Genomic DNA, 22,579 nt, shown 5'->3' with positions numbered 1-22,579 from the left:
AACACATTTGACAATCTGGAAGAAATGGATGCATTCCTAGAGACATATAAACTACCACAGCTGAACCAGGAAGAAGTAGAAATCCTGAACAGACCCATAACCAGTAAGGAGATTGAAACAGTCATCAAAAATCTCCAAACATCAAAAGCCCAGGGCCAGACGGCTTCCTGGGGGAATTCTACCAAACATTTAAGGAAGAACTAATTCCTATTCTCCTGAAACTGTTCCAAAAAATAGAAATGGAAGGAAAACTTCCAAACTCATTTGATGAGGCCAGCATCACCTTGATCCCAAAACCAGACAAGGATCCCATCAAAAAGAGAACTACAGACCAATATCCCTGATGAACACAGATGCGAAAATTCTCACCAAAATAGTAGCCAATAGGATTCAATAGTACATTAACAGGATTATTCACCACGACCAAGTGGGATTTATTCCAGGGCTGCAAGGTTGGTTCAACAACTGCAAATCAACCAATGTGATACAACACATTAATAAAAGAAAGAACAAGACCCATATGATACTCTCAATAGATGCTGAAAAAGCATTTGACAAAGTACAGCATCCCTTCCTGATCAAAACTCTTCCAATTGTAGGGATAGAGGGCACATACCTCAATATTATCAAAGCCATCTATGAAAAACCCACCGCAAATATCATTCTCAATGGAGAAAAACTGAAAGCTTTTCCGCTAAGGTCAGGAACACAGCAGGGATGTCCATTATCACCACTGCTATTCAACATAGTACTAGAAGTCCTAGCCTCAGCAATCAGACAACAAAAGGAAATTAAAGGCATCCAAATCAGCAAAGAAGAAGTCAAACTATCACTTTTTGTGGATGATATGATACTATATGTGGAAAACCCAAACGACTCCACTCCAAAACTGCTAGAACTTGTACAGGAATTCAGTAACGTGTCAGGATATAAAATCAATGCACAGAAATCAGTTGCATTTCTCTACACCAACAACAAGACAGAAGAAAGAGAAATTAAGGAGTCCATCCCATTTACAATTGCACCCAAAACTATAAGGTTACCTAGGAATAAACCTAACCAAAGAGGCTAAGAATCTATACTCAGAAAACTATAAAGTACTCATGAAAGAAATTGAGGAAGACACAAAGAAATGGAAAAATGTTCCATGCTCCTGGATTGGAAGAATAAATATTGTGAAAATATCTATGCTACCTAAAGCAATCTACACAATCTACACATTTAATGCAATCCCTATCAAAATCCCACCCATTTTTTTCAAAGAAATGGAACAAATAATCCTAAAATTCATATGGAACCAGAAAAGACCTCCAATAGCCAAAGGAATATTGAAAAAGAAAGCCAAAGTTGGTGGCATCACAATTCCGGACTTCAAGCTCTATTACAAAGCTGTCATCATCAAGACAGCATGGTACTGGCACTAAAACAGACACATAGATCAATGGAACAGAAGAGAGAGCCCAGAAATAGACCCTCAACTCTATGGTCAATTAATCTTCGACAAAGCAGGAAAGAATGTCCAATGGAAAATGACAGCCTCTTCAATAAATGGTGTTGGGAAAATTGGACAGCCACATGCAGAAAAATGAAACTGGACCATTTCCTTACACCACACATGAAAATAGACTCAAAATGGATGAAGGACCTCAATGTGAGAAAGGAATCCATCAAAATCCTTGAGGAGAACACAGGCAGCAACCTCTTCGACCTCAGCCGCAGCAAAGTCTTCCTAGGGACATGGCCAAAGGCAAGGGAAGCAAGGGCAAAAATGAACTATTGGGATTTTATCAAGATCAAAAGCTTTTGCACAGCAAATGAAGCAGTTAACAAAACCAAAAGACACCTGACAGAATGGGAGAAGATATTTGCAAACGACATATCAGATAAAGGGCTAGTGTCCAGAATCTATAAAGATCTTATCAAACTCAACACCCAAAGAACAAATAATCCAATCAAGAAATGGGCAGAGGACATGAACAGACATTTCTTAAAGGAAGACATCCAGATGGCCAACAGACACATGAAAAAGTGCTCCACATCACTCGGCATCAGGGAAATACAAATCAAAACCACAATGACATATCACCTCACACCAGTCAGAATAGCTAAAATTAACAAGTCAGGAAATGACAGATGCTGGCGAGGATGCGGAGAAAGGGGAACCCTCCTACACTGTTGGTGGGAATGCAAGCCAGTGCAACCACTCTGGAAAACAGCATGGAGGTTCCTCAAAATGTTGAAAATAGAACTATCCTATGACCCAGCAAATTGCACTACTCGGTATTTACCCTAAAGATACAAACGTAGTGATGCGAAGGGGCATGTGTACCCGAATGTTTATAGCAGCAATGTCTACAATAGCTAAACTATGGAAAGAACCTAGGTGTCCATCAACAGATGAATGGATAAAGAGGTGGTATATATACACAATGGAATACTATGCAGCCATCAAGAGAAATGAAATCTTGCCATTTGCGACGACGTGGATGGAACTAGAGGGTATCATGCTTAGCGAAGTAAGTCAATCGGAGAATGACACCTATCATATGATCTCCCTGATATGAGGGAGTTTAGATGCAACATGGGGTGTTAAGGGGGTAGGAGAAGAATAAATGAAACAAGATGGATTGGGAGAGAGACAAACCATAAGTGACTCTTAATCTCACAAAACAAACTGAGGGTTGCTGGGGGTGAGGGGGTTGGGTTTAGGGGTGTGGGGTTTTGGCCATTGGGGCGGGTATGTGCCATGGTGAGTGCTGTGAAGTGTGTAAACCTGGCAATTCACAGACTTGTACCCTGGAGATAAAAATATATTATATGTTTATAAAATATTTAAAAAAAAAAAAGAGTTCGCCTGGGTGGCTCAGTCGTTTAAGCCTCTGCCTTCAGCTCAGGTCATGGTTTCGGGGTCCTGGGATCGAGCCCCACATCAGACTCTGCTCAGCGGGGAGCCTGCTTTCCCCTCTCTCTCTGCCTGCCTCTCTGCCTACTTGTGATCTCTGTCAGTCAAATAAATAAATAAAATCTTAAAAAAAAAAAAAAAAGAGTTCACCTCAAATTCTGGACTCCTGTTCTCTGAATTCATTCCACCAGATTTGTCCAAAATTAAGCTGTGTGGAAAACACAATTGTTTCCTGTCTATTTTTTTTCTATCAAATTAGAGGTCTCAGGTTAAAATATTTTTGTACTTGTTTCATAAATATTATAACAGAATATCGACAGGTATTTTTTCCTGATGTTCATGGTTATGAATTTTGTATCTATTTTTTCCCCTATAATTTATTTCTCTACCTTTATGCTACATGCAGAATTATATACCATAAATTTAGCTCACACTCAAAATATCTTTCTCGCTAAAAACAATTTGATCACTCCTTCACAGATCTGCTTTGTCTTTACTTCGTAGACAATTGGATTCAAGGTGGGAGGCATTAACAGGTAGAGATTGGCTATAAAAATGTGAACATGGTGAGGTATGGTGTGTCCCCTCAAATGATGAGTAAAGTTGAAGAAGGTTGGGACATAGGTAATGACAATAATACATATAAGAGATGTACAGGTGCTGAAGGATTTGTGGTGAGTATCTGAAGATGACAGACTCACTGCAGGACCGATAATCATGGTGTAAGACATGAAAATACAAAACATATCAAATCCTCCAATCAATATGGCAGCTTTGAGACCATAGATGGCATCAATCTTGATGTTGCCACAGGACAGTTTGGCCACAGACGTAGGTCACAGTAGGTGGGGTGGATGAGGTTGCCCCTGCAGTAGTAAAAGTAGTTGACCAGGAAAGTGAATGGGATCACGAGCAACAAACTTTGACTGAAGGTAGCAAACCCAAACTTGATAATTACTGTGTTGGTAAGGATGCTAGAATAGCAAAGAGGGTAGCAAATGGCCACATAGTGATCCAGGGCCATAAGCATGAGCACGCCAGACTCCATACCTGTCAACATGTGGATGAAAAACTTCTTCACGAAGCAGGGATTAAAGTCAATCTCTTTGAGACTGAACCAAAAGATACATAATATATTAGGGACAAATGAAGTGCACCCACTAATATCTGTAAGAGACCACAGATCTAGAAAGTAATACATAGGCTGATGCAGGGACTCATCATGGCTGATGAAGTAGATGAGCCCACAGTTCCCCAGGACAGCGATGATGTATATGTGGCAGAAGGGCATGGAGATCCAGATGTGTAAGTCTTCTAGTTCAGGAATCCCATCAAGAATGAAGTATCTTGGTGTCAGGCAGGAGATGTTGGCTTCATGCATGATGGTCAGTTGCAAAGCATGTTACTTTTATACCAGTAAAGACGTCCTACACAAGAAGATGGTAGTGAGGTTGATTTCAGTCAGAGACAAAAGATGAACAAGTATTTTGTATGATCTAAACAATAAATTTAGGAGAAAAATAATCTTTTTGTACCCACGCAATGTTATTTGATCCTACTGAGTAGTCCTGGGCCTCTTATTGAAGGACAAGAATGCTAACATAGTGCAAACATTATAACAGATACCTGATCTCCTTTGGTTTTGTACTGTAAACTCTGTCTATGTGTATGTGTTCATATTCTCAGGTGATAGTTTGATGGGCCAAAAATTACATTATAATTTACAACTTACAAATCTTGGCCATGTTCATTTTGTACTATATTTCTAATTGTCTTTTGCTGGTAAGCATGAAAGATTTTAGTATTTACATTTAACTAATGACATTGTTAAGCTCTGTGCAGTGCTCAACAGTTTTTCTTGATTCTCCCAAATTTCTATGTAGATAAGCATAGTATATCAATAATCACAATTATTTTAATTTCTTTTGGTCTATTATTTTTAGTCCCAAATAACTATGAAAATCATATTAGATAGGTTGAAATCTTTCTTAATTAATTGTTTATTTTTTGAAATAATTAGCTTTCTAACTTTCTTCTATGTTCTGGGACATGGATTTAACCTGAAAGCACTTTGATTAAAATCATGACTCCAGAATATCTTTCCCTATTTTATTTTGAGAAAATTAATCTTTATCTTATATTTTTAAAAGTCCTTCCTTAGTTATTGTTTGCAGTTTGAATTATTCATTTTCACACAGCATTGCACTGTATATTTTATTGCATTTTCGAAAATTATTTTATATGTTTTTGTTATATTTTAATCTCCCTGATATGTCTTTTCCAAAGTTCCAATTTTGATTGCTTCTATTTTCTCTCTCCATTGTGTGTGACTGTGTGTGTATGTGTGCTGTGTGTGTGTATATGAGAGAGAGGGAGAAAATTTAGCCTAAGATTTTTCTATATAAGTGGTTAGTTAATTTGTTTATATACATTACTTTTAACAAGTGGAAGATATTTCAAATGATGCTATATGAACAATTTCAACATATAAAAAAGATAAAAGCATTTTTTTCCTAGGAAACAGGAAAAGATTAGAACTGACAGTTTGTTAAAGCAATTTGCTTAACTGTAAATTGAATGAGCCACAGAAACATTAAGTAAACCATGGAAATTTTCACCACAACTTGGGCCATAATAAGCAAGATATATAGTACTATCATAATTATTATTAATATTATTACCTTATTTTGCTTTACAAAATAAATGAGATGAAACAATGTCTAGCCATCCTTTAAACCTCTAATATCCTTACATCACACTGAGAGCAAAAGCCAGCATCTCTATATTTGTTTACAATATCCTGTATAATTAGAACTCTTTTGAATCTCTAAGTGGTCTCCCACTGCTATAACTCTGATCCTCTCAGTCTATCCATCCGTACTGGAGATTTCCCAAACTCAGCAATCATGAACGCAGTTTAGGCATTTCCACTTGCCACTTTCACTACCTGCTTTGTTGTTCCCCAGATAATATCATGGTGCATACATTCAACAGTTTCAGGTCTGCATTCAGTGTCAGACCCAAAGTAAGGCTTTCCCTTACCTTAATTCAAAAATGCAAGCCCCAGACCTCTGCCAAGCTTGGCATAAAATCCTGCTTTCCAAATTTTCTTTACTCCGCAGCAATTAGTATTGTCTTTTGTCCCTCATTAGAATGTAAAATCTATATGCACAGGAATTGCTGTCTATTTTGTTCACTGCTGTGTCTCTTGCACTTAATGTACTAACTGTCATAAGAAAAGAATCTTTGAATGAATGAATGAATGAATGGATGAATTTCAAAATTTCCTTTTTGATTGTTTTTCTTGCTTGTATAATTTATATATCTTAATAAATTGTGTTTGTGTTGGAAAATCAGAGAATCTGGAGGATAGCTAAAATGGTTTCAAGATATCTAGAATCTGAAAGGGTTTTTTTGTTTGTTTGTTTGTTAGTTAGTGAAATTGGAGATACTTAAAACTGGCATGAGTGCATGGAGTATAGACAAGTAATTGCATTTGTATTATTTTGCATACTTTAATCACACATACGATGAGTAAAAAAAGTTATAGGAAAGTAGGTTTGGGATCAAGTATCATTATTCATTCATGCAGACAGAGATCTCTAGTAAGATAACTAGAGATAACTTTCGTCAGATGTAGTCAAGCAAAGGGGGAATAGTATGTATCATGAATGTTGTTATCAGGAAGTTGGAGTACATGGTCACTGGAATTCCTTTCAACTCTTGCACTAATGCATTTTCATCCATAAAGGTATTACCACTTTCTAAGAAAGATTCTTCCATCTACAGAGAGAAGAATTTTTCTATTATTGTGCAGATATTTGCTTGCCTGTAACATTGTCTCTTTGGTCCTTAGCACACCAACACTATGGTGCTATTAACTACACTGAAGTTTTTCCCCACTTCTCCTCCCTCTTCCAAGCAGTTGTGAATCCCTTCAGAAGTCAAAAGAGTGAGATAATTTAGTCCTTCACATTCAGCCACCCTCTGACTCAAATCCCTGCTATTTAGTTGCGGATTTTCTGTGCATCTTACATATTTTTTTCTTCTGAATCGCCCAAACTCACCCTGATGGCTGATGTTTTTAAATCTCCATTCATAACTGGTATTGCTCAGGAAATTGTACAGCATTGGTTAGGAATCCTCCATATCAACACTTAGTGGTTTCTCTGTGATTTTCCAAGCCAAAGAAAACTTTTTTTTGACACTTCACAAATATATGTCCCATAGGTCTTTAGTGGGACAGGAGGTAAATTTAACTTTGTTGAAAAGATCTATACACATTTCCCCTGTTATCTGAAAATAGAGTATTCCTATGAAATGGCATAAAGCAAAGGGGCAATTACCATTAATTTATATAGAAAATTTGTGAACATTTCCAGACCCCAAATAATGCCTCTTGGGCTTTTCTGATACTTTAAGGTATACCTTGTTAATGGATGCACAAAATAAATGGACATAAGGCACAGATGCTCACAGACATAGTTCAAAGCTATGAGGGCTTGATGCTGAGATGCTCAGATGCTGAGTGTGGTTCCTGGGGAAGGAGCCTGGTGGCGTGCTCTGGCTGCTCGTGTGCTCTGTGCTTATAACACTTCATTGTACAACAAACACTGTTGGCTAGTTTTACTTTTAGCCTTTTTTTTTTTTTTTTGTACAAGGGAAAATCTTCAATTTCTTTCATTTAGCAAAAACAATACTAATGTAGGTCTTTTTTAAAAGTGAAGTGACATAACAAAAACTCTCAAAAAGTGGGGATACCTCATATTTAGACTATACTTGACTCAGGGGAAAAGTCTTCAATAGTTACCCTCAAATTTTAACAACTTTTCTCCAAAGGAACATATGAGCTGTCTGGTATCCATTACAGTATAAATCTAGAACTAGTTTTAACTCCCCAGAGTGCCTCAATTCTAGCTTCAAAACCTAAACATGAACTTATTATATGACTCAACAATTCCATTCCTGGATATTTCCGTAAGAAATCTGAAAATATATATCTATCCACAGACTTGCCCATAAGTGTCTAGAGCAGGTTTACTCATAATACCCCAGAAAGGAAAAAAAATAAATGTCCAATAATTCATATGAGTGAATAAGTGAATTGTAATAAATTCATGCAATGATATACAAGAAGCAAAGTAAAAAGAATAAACCACCAATACTGATTTCAAATTATATCACAAAATGTAGTACTCAAAACAGTATGGTATTCACATAAAAACAGAACAGACCAATGGGACAGATCAAGAGCCCTAGACCCCTATCTTATACCACTTGCAGAAATTAACTCAAAATGAATTAAGGACTTAAATAGAAGATGTGAAATCATAAAACTTCTAGAAGAAAAACTGGGGGACAATCTTCTAGGCTTCAGTCTTGGCTGTGTTTTTTTGGATATGACACCAAAGGCACTAGGACAAAAGCAAAGATCAAGTGAGATTGCACCAAACTAAATAATTCTGCACTGCAGAAGAACAATCAGCAAAATGTAAAGGCATCCTGAAGACTGGAAGAAGATATTTGCAAACCATATATCTGGTAATGGATTAATATCAAAAATAAATGAGCAATTTCTATAACTCAGTAGCAAAACAAAACAAAATGAAATCCTGACAATTTTATTAAAAATGTACAGAGTATTTAAATACATGCTTTTTAAAAGAAGACATACAAATGGCCAACAAGAACACCAAAAGGTGCTTAACATCACCAATCAACAAGGAAGTGTAGTTCAAAACTATAAGGAGATCACCTTAAATCTGTTAGCATGGTTGTTATAAAATAAAACAGTAGATAACGAATGTTGGAGAGGAGAAAGGGGAACTCTGGTACACTATTGGTGAGAATACATATTGGTTCAGCTACTGTGGAAAACAGCATGAAGTTACCTCAAAAAATTACAAATAGAAATACCATATGATCAGAAATCTCACTTCCAGGTATATATCTGAAGAGATAAAATTATTATCTCAAAGAAATATCTGCACTTCCATGTTCATTGCAGCATTAACACAACACACCAGGACATGGAAACAAGTATCTATAGATGGATGACTATATAAACAAAATGTGGTATCTATATTGGACAGAATATTATTCATCCATATGAAAGAGGGAAATATTAACATTTATGACAAATGGATTGACCTTGAGGGCATTATGCTGAATGAAGTAAATCAGGTAGATCGTATTGTATGATCACACTTAAGTGTGGAATGTAAAAACATCAAACTCATTGAAACAGTAGAATGGTGGATGCCGGGGGATAAGGGTAGGGAAAATTGGGAGATGTTGATCAAAGGATACAAACTTGCAGTTATAAAATGAATATAAGTGTTAGAGAGTCTAATGTATAGCATGGTGACTACACTTAACAATATTGTATTATACACTTGAAAGCTGCTATGAGAGTAGAGTTCTAATGTTCTCATCATAATAATAGAATGGTAACTATGTAAGGTGAAGAATGTTAAATAACAATATTGTGGTAAATATTCTGTATCAAATCATCACATTGTACACCTTAAACTTACACAATGTTATATGCCAACTATATCTCAATAGAGCTGGAAAAAAGGTACCTATAAAAAATCTATGGCAAATACGGGGAGTGCTGTGAAGTGTGTAAGCCTGACGATTCATAGACCTGTACTCCTGGGGATAATAATACATTATACATTAATAGAAAATAAAAAAAAATAGAAATGTTTTTCTGAACTTCAACAGTTAAAAAAATGAATAAAAGTCGGCTAAAGATAGTTTTAAAAACACTGTTCTGAGATGGGGCACCTGGGTGGCTCAGTGGGTTAAGCCTCTGCCTTCGGCTCGGGTCATGATCCCAGGGTCCTGGGATTGAGCCCCGCATCGGGCTCTCTGCTCAGTGGGGAGCCTGCTTCCTCTTCTCTCTCTATGCCTGCCTCTCTGGCTACTTGTGATCTCTGTCAAATAAATAAATAAAATCTTAAAAAAAAAAAACACTGTTCTGAGAAATATGTATCTTTAAAAAACAATTTTCCCAAAATAAAATAATAAATGCATTTTTACAACTGAAAAAAAATCTAGAGCAAATATCATACATGTTGGGGAGTTATTTGATGTTAGTCCAGAATTATCTTCCCAGCAATGAATAACACTTTCCTGAACATCCCAAAGATTGTTTCAAGGTAAGGGTGTGGGGGGGGTGCAGTACACTGGAAGTCCAAGTAAATTTTATCTACCAGCAAGCACAGGCATATTATTATAAATTATTATATGTTAATATAAGCAGTTAGCCAGGTAAGATTTATTTCAAGCAAGTGACCACTTTTTATTTCATAATAACTGTTACAATTGCACTGCTGTGCTTTTTTAAAAAATTCAATTAGCCAGTTTATAGTACATCATTAGTTTCAGATGTAGAGTTCAATAGTTTATCAGTTGCACTACTGTTCTTTTGCATTGTAGCATAAATCCGTGTTTTCACCTGATTGTTTAGAACCGGTTTCTGTATCCCTAGTAGGCTTCACTATGCCCAATCATCAGTAATGAAACAAAGATGTCCCTGATCACTCCTCCTGTTACACATTGCACAAGAAGGGTGTTGAAGCTAGTTAAGAAGGCAAGAAAAAAATGCCAAAAAATACAGGAAAGGGAGAACAAAATGTTTTTAATTCACAAAGGGATGCTGTATATCTAGATAATCTAAAGAAATTTATATAAAAATGTTAACATTAATGAGTAAATTTATCAAGAACACTAACTACAAGATCTCATCTAAAGCTCAATTTTTTTAGACCAAGATTATTTAATTTTTTCAGCAAAATATTTTTTTCAGTACCAATATTGTGCATGACGTTGTTCTAAGTTTTTAAAAAGGTAGTAGACAGGTCTGTGTCCCACAAAGATTTAATTCCAAAGTCTAAATCATTCTAGATCTGCATATACTCTGTTTTACCTTTATTTATTTTTGTTGTTGTTGTTGTTGTTGTTGTTGTTGTCTCAGACCATCTAATTGTACCTTTAAAAAATATGCTTCAAAAGTGCTAGATTATGATTTGGGACAAAATAATTCCTAAGACAATTTCCAGTGGCTGAGCTGGAGTTCTTAGGACCCAGATATATCTGATTCCCAAGTCTCTTTTTTCTTACAAACACACCCAGGAAATCAGCTCTCCTTTGAGACTATAGTAAAAAGATATTGTAGCAATTAAGTTTTCCCAGCTCCAAACTTTAGAATATCACACACACACACACACACACACACACACACACACACAGAATAGAAAACTTCCCTCCTCCACTTGCCTCCTCATGGTCTCAGTATAGGTTTTAGATCACTCTTGCAGGACCAAAAGCATCACATAGACATTATTATGACTTAATCTGTGGATATGTCTTCAGCTACGTGAGGAACTCCAGTAGCTTTCAGGGTGAGCAGATTTCTGAATTGGGGCTGCATTCTTCTTATTAAAGGAGTGGGTGCAAATTATGATAGCTGACCTGGGAAGAGGCATAAGAGAGTTGTCATACAGGGTTCTTCTCCTTACTTTTGGAAAAAAACCAGTGTACTATACAGCTGCCTTTATATACTGGCTTATGTGCTCCATTTTCACTTTGGATAAAAATGTTAATGTTACAGCTACTGAAATATAATCCTTGTGGGGAGTATTCTAAAGAGAAGTCATCAGTCCCACTGGCTGTGTAAGCTAAAATGTACATCATTAGTTTCAGATGCAGTGGGAGCATTTTCAAGATGCAGTGGGAAAAAAAAAAAAAACACAGAAGAGTGAAGACAGCCTTATTCCATAGTTTTCTGTTTCTCATCTACTTTTCCTCCCAGGCAATTGCTTCCATTTCATTTCATAGTTATAATAGTTGAATTATTTCTCAATTTAAAGTGCTTCTAGATTTCATTTCCTCAGCCTTAATATTTAAAAAATAAAGATATAAAATTTTATAAAAGACATAGGTGAGCAGAGCCAAGTTTATATAGTCTTAGATTTCAAACAGAGACACCTGGGAAGTGGCAGGGAGGTCACCTCTCATATGTCCAGTAGGTACTATTAATGTTGGCATTGATATATTTTATTCAAAGAGACTATTTTCCTTTCAATAGCCCTCTATAGGATTATCCTTATTTCACTACTGGCACATTTTTTTTTCTAAATTAGCACATTCTAGTCCAACATAGTCCACTTCTTCAGACTTGCATCTTATTTGCATCCATCTTATACTCAAAACTTTGTTCCTATTTCCTCACATATACTATCACACCAAATAAATATTCTCCTCCTTACTATTCATAAATGTTTTGTTCATAAATATTTTCTATGGGCTTTAAAAATGTATTGAATATCTCTCTTTTATCCTAGAAAAACTTGTTTTGGAGCTTATGCAGGCTGGGAAATATTCATTTCTATGGCTCCCTGAAATTGTGATATAGGGAGAAAACAAAGTACTCTGTTCTAAAGGAAATGTCAGTTGTTTTAGTTTAAGATGATGAGTATCTCCATTCACATTGGGCTAGACTCTAGAGTCCATTGGAAGAGACTCTTAGAACAACATTAATGTCTCATAAGTTACTGCATTCCCAATGATTCTTCACCCACTATTTACAGTGGTAGTGACCCAAGAGCAGTAATCAGGGGCCATTTGATGATGTTAATAAAGAGATTATTATGTTTTTACATTTAAGATCATTCTATGATTCTTAGTTTTCTTAATTTAAGTTTATCCCAAACCAAAAGTGGGACATTTGTGCTAAAATTAACCCTTTTAAATCATTGTAAGGTTAGTCCTCTAGTAAGACTGATTACCTGAGAAAGGTGAGCCCACAAGAACCATTGAAAATTGTTAACATTTTAGATTGGAATATGTATCCCTGACTATGATGATGAGCCCTTAGCCCTTAGGGCATATTTCATCAATTCTTGATCACACAGTTGGTGAGTTTGTGACCAACTTCATCCTGGAGAATGGACTGCAAATTATGATAACAAAACCATGAAATCCAAAACCCTAGACACATCAAGATCCAGCACATCCACTAAAAGTCAGTTTATTTGGTCAGTGTCTAATGCTTAAGACATGGACCCCAATAGTGCATATGTCACATGGTCAGCATAAATGACCTTATCCAGTGACTGATCTACAAAAAAGACAAATTAGCCATTATAAAGAAGAAAATCCTGCTGGTCAGTTACTCTTTGAGCCTTCTCCTCCTCCTTCTTCTTCCTCTCCTCCTCCCCACTCTCCTCCTCCTCCCACAGTCCTCCTTCTCCTCTTCCTCCTCCTCCTTCCCTTCCACCTCCTCCTCCTCCCTTCCTCCTTCTTCCTTTTTCTTTTTCTGCTTACAGAACAATTCTATAACTGCTGTACCATGAACTTCCAACAGGTGTTATGTCATTCATAAATGGCACCAGTCTAACTCCAGCTTCATTCATCTTAAATGGCATCCCTGGGCTGGAAGAAGTGCATCTGTGGATCTCCTTCCCACTGTGCACCATGTACAGCATTGCCATCACAGGGAACTTTGGCCTTATGTACCTCATTTACTCTGAAGAAGCCTTACACAGACCTATGTACATCTTCCTAGCCCTTCTTTCCTTCACAGATGTGCTCATGTGCACCAGCACTCTTCCCAACACCCTCTGCATATTGTGGTTCAACCTCAAGGAGATTGACTTTAAGGCTTGCCTGGCCCAGATGTTCTTTGTGCATACTTTTACAGGGATGGAGTCTGGGGTGCTCATGCTCATGGCACTGGATCGCTATGTGGCCATCTGCTACCCCCTGCGCTATACTGCTATCCTCACTAATGCAGTCATTGCCAAGGCTGGACTCCTCACTTTTCTTAGAGGTGTAGTACTTGTTATGCCTTTCACTTTCCTCACCAGGCACCTGCCATACTGCAGGGGCAATGTCATACCTCACACCTACTGTGACCACATGTCTGTGGCCAAGATATCCTGTGGAAATTTTAGGATCAATGCTATCTATGGTTTGATGGTTGCCCTACTGATTGGGGGCTTTGATATCTTGTGCATCACAATCTCCTACACCATGATCCTTCGAGCAGTTGTGAGTCTCTCTTCAGCAGATGCCCAGCAGAAGGCCTTCAGCACGTGTACTGCCCACATCTGTGCCATTGTCATCACCTATGTTCCAGCCTTCTTCACATTCTTTACTCACCGGTTTGGGGGACACACTATTCCTCCACACATACACATTATTATGGCTAATCTGTATCTGCTGATGCCTCCCACAATGAACCCTATTGTGTATGGGGTGAAAACTAAGCAGATACAAAAAAGTGTCATTAGATTCTTGCTTAAGGGAAAAGACAATTCTCATAAAATTTAAGTAGAGTCTTCTGAGATGTTAGAATTCTCTTAGCCAGGTTGAGATCAGCAAGACTGTAGGGAACTCTCCAAATGAAAGCAGGTATCTGGCCACAGGAAATAGTTCCATGGGAATTTAATTCTTCTACCTCTCTTTAAAGGGCATCACAATGCCCATTAGGCAGAGACTTTCTCTCCTGAAATTCCATGTTCTTCAAAGACTTTTTTTTTGAATGAGCACACAGGGAGAGCAGCAGAGGGAGAGACAGAAGCAGGTTCTCTCCTGAGCAGGGAACCTGATACCAGACGTGATCACCAGACCCTGGGATAATGACCCCAGCTGAAGGGAGATGCTTAACTGACTGAGCTACCCAGGTGCCCCTTCTTCAAATACTCTTACTCATAGGGGACAGTTGTTGGATCACTAGGACTAGAGTTGAACTTTCTAAAAAAATTTAAATCTCTGGCAAACATGAGCCATGTTCTTCAATATCTGTGCTAGTTTATTTACTTAACATTTTCTTGACCATTTGTAGTTCATTCTTCTTTCCCAAGTTATTTTTTCCTGCTTTATTCCCCAAGTTTGTCAACTGTATATCCAGCAGTGCATACATATGTTCATTAGAAAACTTCTAAATGATGTTAAGTTGCAGCATATTCATAATACCTAGAATGCATAGCCTTCAATATCCAAGCTGAATAAATAAATAATTATGGTCTATTTCAAATATAATGTTGAGTGAAAGAGACCAAATAATATGTGTAGTGTGATTTCATTTAGATGCAGTTCACAAGCAGACAAAACTAATTTTTGGTGTTAGAAATGAAGATGGTGTTTAACTTTGGGAATGAAAACCCAGATAATGATTGGACAGGGTATGAGGAGTTCTTCTGAGGAGCTGCCAAGGATTTAGTTCTTGACCTGAATGGTAATTCCAAAGTGTCCACTTGGTGATATTTAATGAGGCTGTACACTTACTATGTGTGCTCTTTTTTGCATGCATATTATAGTTCAATAAAATATTTATTTAAAATAATATGTCTTGAGGATGCTCTCTGATTTCTCTAAACTGTGAAACATTTTCTTCCTTGCCTCCTGTTACTTACAAAGTATATATATTAATTTCTTTCCATGGTATGCTAAATTTAGTATCAGTAATATGTATATTTGTACAAATTATGATCAAATAACCCAGACAAGATAATCGTTAAAAAAAAATCAAAACTTCCATCTTGAAAATCTCTTTCATCTGGTTCCTTTCCAGAGATAGCCTCTTAAAATATTGTGTGTGTATGTGTACAGCTTTTTTCTTCTCTTTGGTGATTTCTTCTTTTACTACAAGTTAAATTTGACTTTAATTTGACTACAAACTCCCCTGTTATAGACAATGAGGTTTGTAGCTCAGTTGCAGTATCTGTCACCTGTGTGATTTATATATATGTATGTGTGTGTGATTTATGTATGTGTGTGTGCATATAGTGTGTACATGTATCTACATTATATATCTGTATATCTATATATCTACATATATAGATATGTGTGTGTCTACAGTTTCCTTATCTCCCTACTACTTCCAACCTTAATGTTAATCAGATATATTTTTAATTTCCTGCTCTTTTTAAAATTTTATTTATTTATTTATTTGAGAGAGAGAGAGAGAGCGAGCACAAGCAGGGGTAGCAGTAGAGAGGGAGAAGTAGGCCCCTTGTTGAGCAGGGAGATAAAAGTGGGGCTCAATTCCAGGACCCTGGAATCATGACCTTTGCTGAAGGCAGACACTGAACCTACTGAGCCTTCCAGGCACCCCTTAATCTCCTATTCTTAAGATCATTATCACTCGCTATGAGTATAGAAATCTTCCTAGATTTATCATTTGATTGCAATAGCTGAAAACTAATAAAAAGTATTTGAATTATTATAATATTGATATGACTATTGGGTATGAATGTATACTACTTTACAAACAGGTCAGGATTATATTCCTTTCTGTATCTGTTCAATGTCACCATCTTTATTATTTTTGCAGGAGAACATTTCCAATATCAATACTTTTCAGAGATATCTGTTAATATATTTCACCCATAAACAATGAAAGATTTTCTATGGAAGAGAGGCAAACAGAGAATTAGAAAATGACTTATAACAGAAAAGAATGACTGATGGCAAAAATATGTAAGGGAAGGAAAATAAAGTTGCAAAAATCTCACAGAAAGAGAAAAAATGCAAGGCAATATAAAATATGAAAGAAAAATAAAGAAATATGGAAGTTCTTTCCAGGAGGGCAGAAGTCTCACTTTTAAGATTTACATTAAAAGTGAAAACTGTTCAGGGAAAGAGAGAATTTTTCCAAATATCTAGAAAATAATATTTTCTATAACAAAATTAAAAATTTGTATTTTAAGAAGTAATCAAGAAATACCAAAATACCTAGAAAAATTGTAAAAAAGTCAAACCTGGACATAGTACTGTCAAAGAAGATAAAGATAATGAAAAAATCCTTAAACATTTCAGGTGGAAAACAAACATTAAAATACTAAAAAATTCAATTCATATTTCCAGAATTGAAAAGGATCCCTACTAATAATATTGATGCTGGAAGATCATAGTTTTCTTCTTTATGAAAAGAAGTAATTATTAGACTGTTAACATGTTCTCAATTTTATAATCAATCAAATATGTGAATGATAAAGTTACTTTAGATATGCAAAAAATGAAGAAAGAAGACCTACATAACAGTTTTCTTAGTTATTTGAGGATGTGCTCTAGGAAAATGACAAAATAAATCAGAATTTGCTAATACATGGAATTCAGGCATTAGTGGTTTCGGTCTAGGAAAGGAAAAAAAGAATTTCCACCAATCTGAATGAAGAAGATTGAAGATGAGAATAATTTCTTATAGACCAGCTTTCAACAATTATTCTTGTGTTCAGTCAATTTCTTCTGATTATATTACTAGAAACTTCCACATTCATACACATTCTCTCTCTCTCCCTCCCACCCTCGCTCCCTCCCTCCATAACAAGATTAAGTATCATTTACTTAGATACTACTAGGAGTTAATTTATTCTGGATGCTTTACATGCATATCTGATTTTTGAATCAATTCTGCAGATAGTCATTATTCACTGCACTTTATTATTAAGGAGACTGAAATTTGGTTGGGTTCTTTAATTTGTCATAGGCTTCAAAGATTTTAGGTAGAGATCTGGGATTTGAATCTAGAAAATTTGTGTTATTTCTTTTTTTAAATTATATTTCATTGAGGTAAAAATATTTCACATGAAATGTATCCTCTTAAAACATTTTAAGTGTATAATACCTTTTGTTTACTGTACATACAATATTATACAACAGATCTCTAGAGCTTATTCATCTCACTTAACTGAAAGTTTATGATGGCTATTTAGTAATTTTCCCCTCTCCCCTGTCTTGGGAAACAACCATTCCACTCTTTATTTTTAGGAATTTGGCTATTTCAGATACCTCATCTATATGGAATCATCCAGTATTTGTTCTGTAACCAACATTTTTCACTCAGCATGCTGTCTTCATGGTTATCCATGTTGTGCATATTGCAAAATGTGCTTCCTTAAGGTTGCATTGTATTCCATTATACATATATACCACATTTTCTTTATTCAACTGTCAATGGACATTTAGGTTGTTTCCATATTTTGGTTATGATGAATAATAATGCAGTAAACATGGGGATACCAATTTCTCTTTGAGATCCTTATTTCAGTTCTATTGGATAAATCAGAAGCAGGGTTGCTCCATCTTATGGCGGTTCTATTTAAAAATGTTTGAGGAATGTCCATATTCTTTTCCATAGTTGCTGAAATATTTTGCATTGCTAGCAACAGTGCACAAATGTCCCAGTATCTCTACATTCTTGCCAGCACTTTTTGTCTCTTGTTTCTTCAATAACAGCAATCCTGATAGATATCAGGTGACATCTCATTGTAGTTTAGATTTGCATTTCCCTGATCATCTGATGATTAGTGATGTTGAGCATCTTTTCATATACCTGTTAGCCATTTGTTTATGTTCTTTGAAGAGATGTCTATTAAAGACCTCAGCCCATTTTCTAACTTTCTGCTCAAATTGAGTTGTAAGAGTTCCTTATATATTTTGTATATTATTTTATGGTTTGCAAGTATCCTCTCCCATCCTGCAGGTTGCCTTTTTGGTCTGTTGAATCATCATTTTATTCATTAACACCATTCCATGTTACATCTTCCAAAGATGAAGTCTGATTTCTTCCAATGGTTGAAAACTTTAATCCATCCCTAATCACTTCCTTTTCCTACTTTTCTTAAATAAATGTTACTATTAGTATCTCATTGTAATTTGGTAGGAATGTCAGAAGGAAGACAGATGTCTACTCTATATTATCACATAACCACATCTTTATTTCCCTTTTCTTGAGAAGGATAAATTTTTAAAAAAATGATTAGAAGAAACTCATTTAAGTTAATGCATAAGTCGCTGACAATCAATTTGTTCTTTTTAAAAAATATATTTTTATGAAATATAATTGACACATAAAATTGTAAAAGTTTAAGGTGTACACCATGTGTTGATTTGACATCTTTATATGTTATGATATGATTACTACTATAGTGTTAGCTAGCATCTCTGTCACCTCATATAATTATCATTTCTTTTTGTGGCAGGAACACTTAAGATCTATTCTCTCAGTAAGTTTGAAGTTTAGAGTACAGTACTGTTATCTATAATCACATTGCTGTGTCATATCTCCAGGATTTATTAATTAGTCAAACAACACGGACCCATTTCCCACTCCCCCAGTTTCTGGTAAGCGTCATTCTACTTTGCTCTTATGAGTTTGGCTTTTTTAGATTCCACATGTAAATAAGATCATACAGTATTTGTGTTTCTTTGATTTGTCTCACTTAGCATGATGCCCTCAAGTCTCAGCCATGGTGTCATAAATGGCGGGATTTCCTTTTTATTTCATGGTTGAATGATATTCCATCATGTGTGTGTTTATAAATACACCATTCAATGATGAAATAACCTGTGAATTATGATTCTGATTTTTTAAATTACATATACATGGAAATAAAGACCCACTAAATCTTAATAGCAGGTATTTTTAGCTTCAGAAGTATATTTTATTTAGGGGCACCTGGGTGGCTAGTTGGTAAAACAGCTGCCTTTGGCTTAGGTCATATACTACAGTCCTGGATGGAGCCTCTCACTGAGCTCCCTGCTAAGCTAGGAATTCTACTACTCCCTCTCCCTCTGCACCTCCCCCAACTTGTGCTCCCTCTTTCTCTCTCTCAAATAAATAAAATCTTTTTAAAAAGGAAGTATATAATATTTAAAAAGGTTTAAATTGTTATCATTTTTTTAATTAAGGGGTATAATATTTTAGAAATTTGAATAACAAACACACACTTATTGATTATAAAGTCATACACACATACACATTTTCCTCATTTTTAATAACTTTAGACAGAATTTCTTCTTTTAAAATTTATTTAATTTTTTAAAATTTTTTTATAAACATATAATGTATTTTTATCCCCAGGGGTACAGGTCTGTGAATTGCCAGGTTTACACACTTCACAGCACTCACCATAGCACATACCCTCCCCAATGTCCATAACCCCAACACCCTCTCCCAATCCCCTTCCCCCCAGCAACCCTCAGTTTCTTTTGAGAGACTAAGAGTCACTTATGGTTTGTCTCCCTCCCAATCCCATCTTGTTTCATTTATTCTTCTCCTACCCCCTTAACCCCTCATGTTGCATTTCCACTTCCTCATAACAGGGAGATCATATGATAGTTGTCTTTCTCCGATTGACTTATTTCGCTAAGCATGATACCCTCTAGTTCCATCCACGTCGTCGCAAATGGCAAGATTTCATTTCTTTTGATGGCTGCATATTATTCCATTGTGTGTATATACCACCTCTTCTTTATCCATTCATCTGTTGATGGACATCTAGGTTCTTTCCATAGTTTGGCTATTGTAGACATTGCTGCTATAAACATTCGGGTGCACGTGCTCCTTTGGATCACTACGTTTGTATCTTTAGGGTAAATACCCAGTAGTGCAATTGCTGGGTCAAAGGGGAGTTCTATTTTCAACTTTTTGAGGAACCTCCATGCTGTTTTCCAGAGTGGTTGCACCAGCTTGCATTCCCACCAACAGTGTAGGAGGACTCCCTTTCTCCGCATCCTCGCCAGCATCTGTCATTTCCTGACTTGTTAATTTTAGCCATTCTGACTGGTGTGAGGTGATATGTCATTGTGGTTTTGATTTGTATTTCCCTGATGCTGAGTGATATGGAGCACTTTTTCATGTGTCTGTTGGCCATCTGGATGTCTTCTTTGCAGAAATGTCTGTGCATGTCCTCTGCCCATTTCTTGATTGGATTATTTGTTCTTTGGGTCTTGAGTTTGCTAAGTTCTTTATAGATTTTGGACACTAGCCCTTTATCTGATATGTCGTTTGCAAATATCTTCTCCCATTCTGTCAGTTGTCTTAGGTTTTGTTAACTGCATCCTTTGCTGTGCAAAAGCTTTTCATCTTGATAAAATCCCAATAGTTCATTTTTGCCCTTGCTTCCCTTGCCTTTGGCCATGTTCCTAGGAAGATGTTGTTGTGGCTGAGGTCGAAAGAGGTTGCTGCCTGTGTTCTCCTCAAGGATTTTGATGGATTCCCTTCTCACATTGAGGTCCTTCATCCATTTTGAGTCTATTTTCATGTGTGGTGTAAGGAAATGGTCCAATTTCATTTTTCTGCATGTGGCTGTCCAATTTTCCCAACACCATTTATTGAAGAGGCTGTCAATTTTCCATTGGACATTCTTTCCTGCTTTGTCGAAGATTAGTTGACCATAGAGTTGAAGGTCTATTTCTGGGCTATCTATTCTGTTCCATTGAACTATGTGTCTGTTTTAGTGCCAGTAGCATGCTGTCTTGATGATGACAGCTTTGTAATAGAGCTTGAAGTCTGGAATTGTGATGCCACCAACTTTGGCTTTCTTTTTCAATATTCCTTTGGCTATTCGAGGTCTTTTCTGGTTCCATATAAATTTTAGGATTATTTGTTCCATTTCTTTGAAAAAAATGGATGGGATTTTGATAGGGATTGCATTAAATGTGTAGATTGTGTAGATTGCTTTAGGTAGCATAGACATTTTCACAATATTTGTTCTTCCAATCCAGGAGCATGGAACATTTTTCCATTTTTTTGTGTCTTCCTCAATTTCTTTCATGAGTACTTTATAGTTTTCTGAGTATAGATTCTTAGCCTCTTTGGTTAGGTTTATTCCTAGGTAACCTTATAGTTTTGGATGCAATTGTAAATGGGATGGACTCCTTAATTTCTCTTTCTTCTGTCTTGTTGTTGGTGTAGAGATATGCAACTGATTTCTGTGCATTGATTTTATATCCTGACATGTTACTGAATTCCTGTACAAGTTCTAGCAGTTTTGGAGTGGAGTCTTTTGGGTTTTCCACATATAGTATCATATCATCCACGAAAAGTGATAGTGTGACTTCTACTTTGCTGATTTGGATGCCTTTAATTTCCTTTTGTTGTCTGATTGCTGAGGCTAGGACTTCTAGTACTATGTTGAATAGCAGTGGTGATAATGGACATCCCTGCTGTGTTCCTGACCTTAGCGGAAAAGCTTTCAGTTTTTCTCCATGAGAATGATATTTGCGGTGGGTTTTTCATAGATGGCTTTGATAATATTGAGGTATGTTCCCTCTATCCCTACACTTGGAAGAGTTTTGATCAGGAAGGGATGCTGTACTTTGTCAAATGCTTTTTCAGCATCTATGGAGAGTATCATATGGTTCTTGTTCTTTCTTTTATTAATGTGTTGTATCACATTGATTGATTTGCGGTTGTTGAACCAACCTTGCAGCCCTGGAATAAATCCCACTTGGTCGTGGTGAATAATCCTTTTAATGTACTGTTGAATCCTATTGGCTAGTATTTTGGTGAGAATTTTCGCATCTGTGTTCATCAGGGATATTGGTCTGTAGTTCTCTTTTTGATGGGATCCTTGTCTGGTTTTGGGATCAAGGTGATGCTGGCCTCATCAAATGAGTTTGGAAGTTTTCCTTCCATTTCCATTTTTTGGAACAGTTTCAGGAGAATAGGAATTAGTTCTTCTTTAAATGTTTGGTAGAATTCCCCCGGGAAGCCGTCTGGCCCTGGGCTTTTGATGTTTGGAGATTTTTGATGACTGTTTCAATCTCCTTACTGGTTATGGGTCTGTTCAGGTTTTCTATTTCTTCCTGGTTCAGCTGTGGTAGTTTGTATGTCTCTAGGAATGCATCCATTTCTTCCAGATTGTCAAATGTGTT

The 22,579-nt window shown here is 36.3% G+C and overlaps 2 protein-coding genes across 2 annotated transcripts; one reads left to right on the top strand and one right to left on the bottom strand.

Moving 5' to 3' along the window:
• Positions 1 to 3,336: 3,336 nt before the first annotated feature.
• LOC116864902 (olfactory receptor 52N2-like) lies at positions 3,337 to 4,286 on the bottom strand. Its single transcript, XM_032852714.1, is given in 2 exon segments — positions 3,337 to 3,737; positions 3,740 to 4,286. Coding segments are annotated over 2 exon segments (945 nt in total). The 5' UTR covers positions 4,284 to 4,286.
• An 8,996-nt stretch (positions 4,287 to 13,282) lies between these two features.
• Positions 13,283 to 14,245, top strand: LOC116865390 (olfactory receptor 52N1). Its single transcript, XM_032853660.1, has one exon. It carries the CDS (start codon positions 13,283 to 13,285, stop codon positions 14,243 to 14,245), a length of 963 nt encoding a protein of 320 aa, XP_032709551.1.
• Positions 14,246 to 22,579: the final 8,334 nt, after the last annotated feature.

Source organism: Lontra canadensis, unplaced genomic scaffold (genome assembly GCF_010015895.1).
Source record: "Lontra canadensis isolate GAN:19392208 unplaced genomic scaffold, GSC_riverotter_1.0 scaffold7, whole genome shotgun sequence".
Classification (NCBI taxonomy): Eukaryota; Metazoa; Chordata; class Mammalia; order Carnivora; family Mustelidae; genus Lontra; species Lontra canadensis.
Note: the sequence above shows the minus strand (reverse complement) of the source record. Positions and strands in the feature narration are given on the sequence as shown.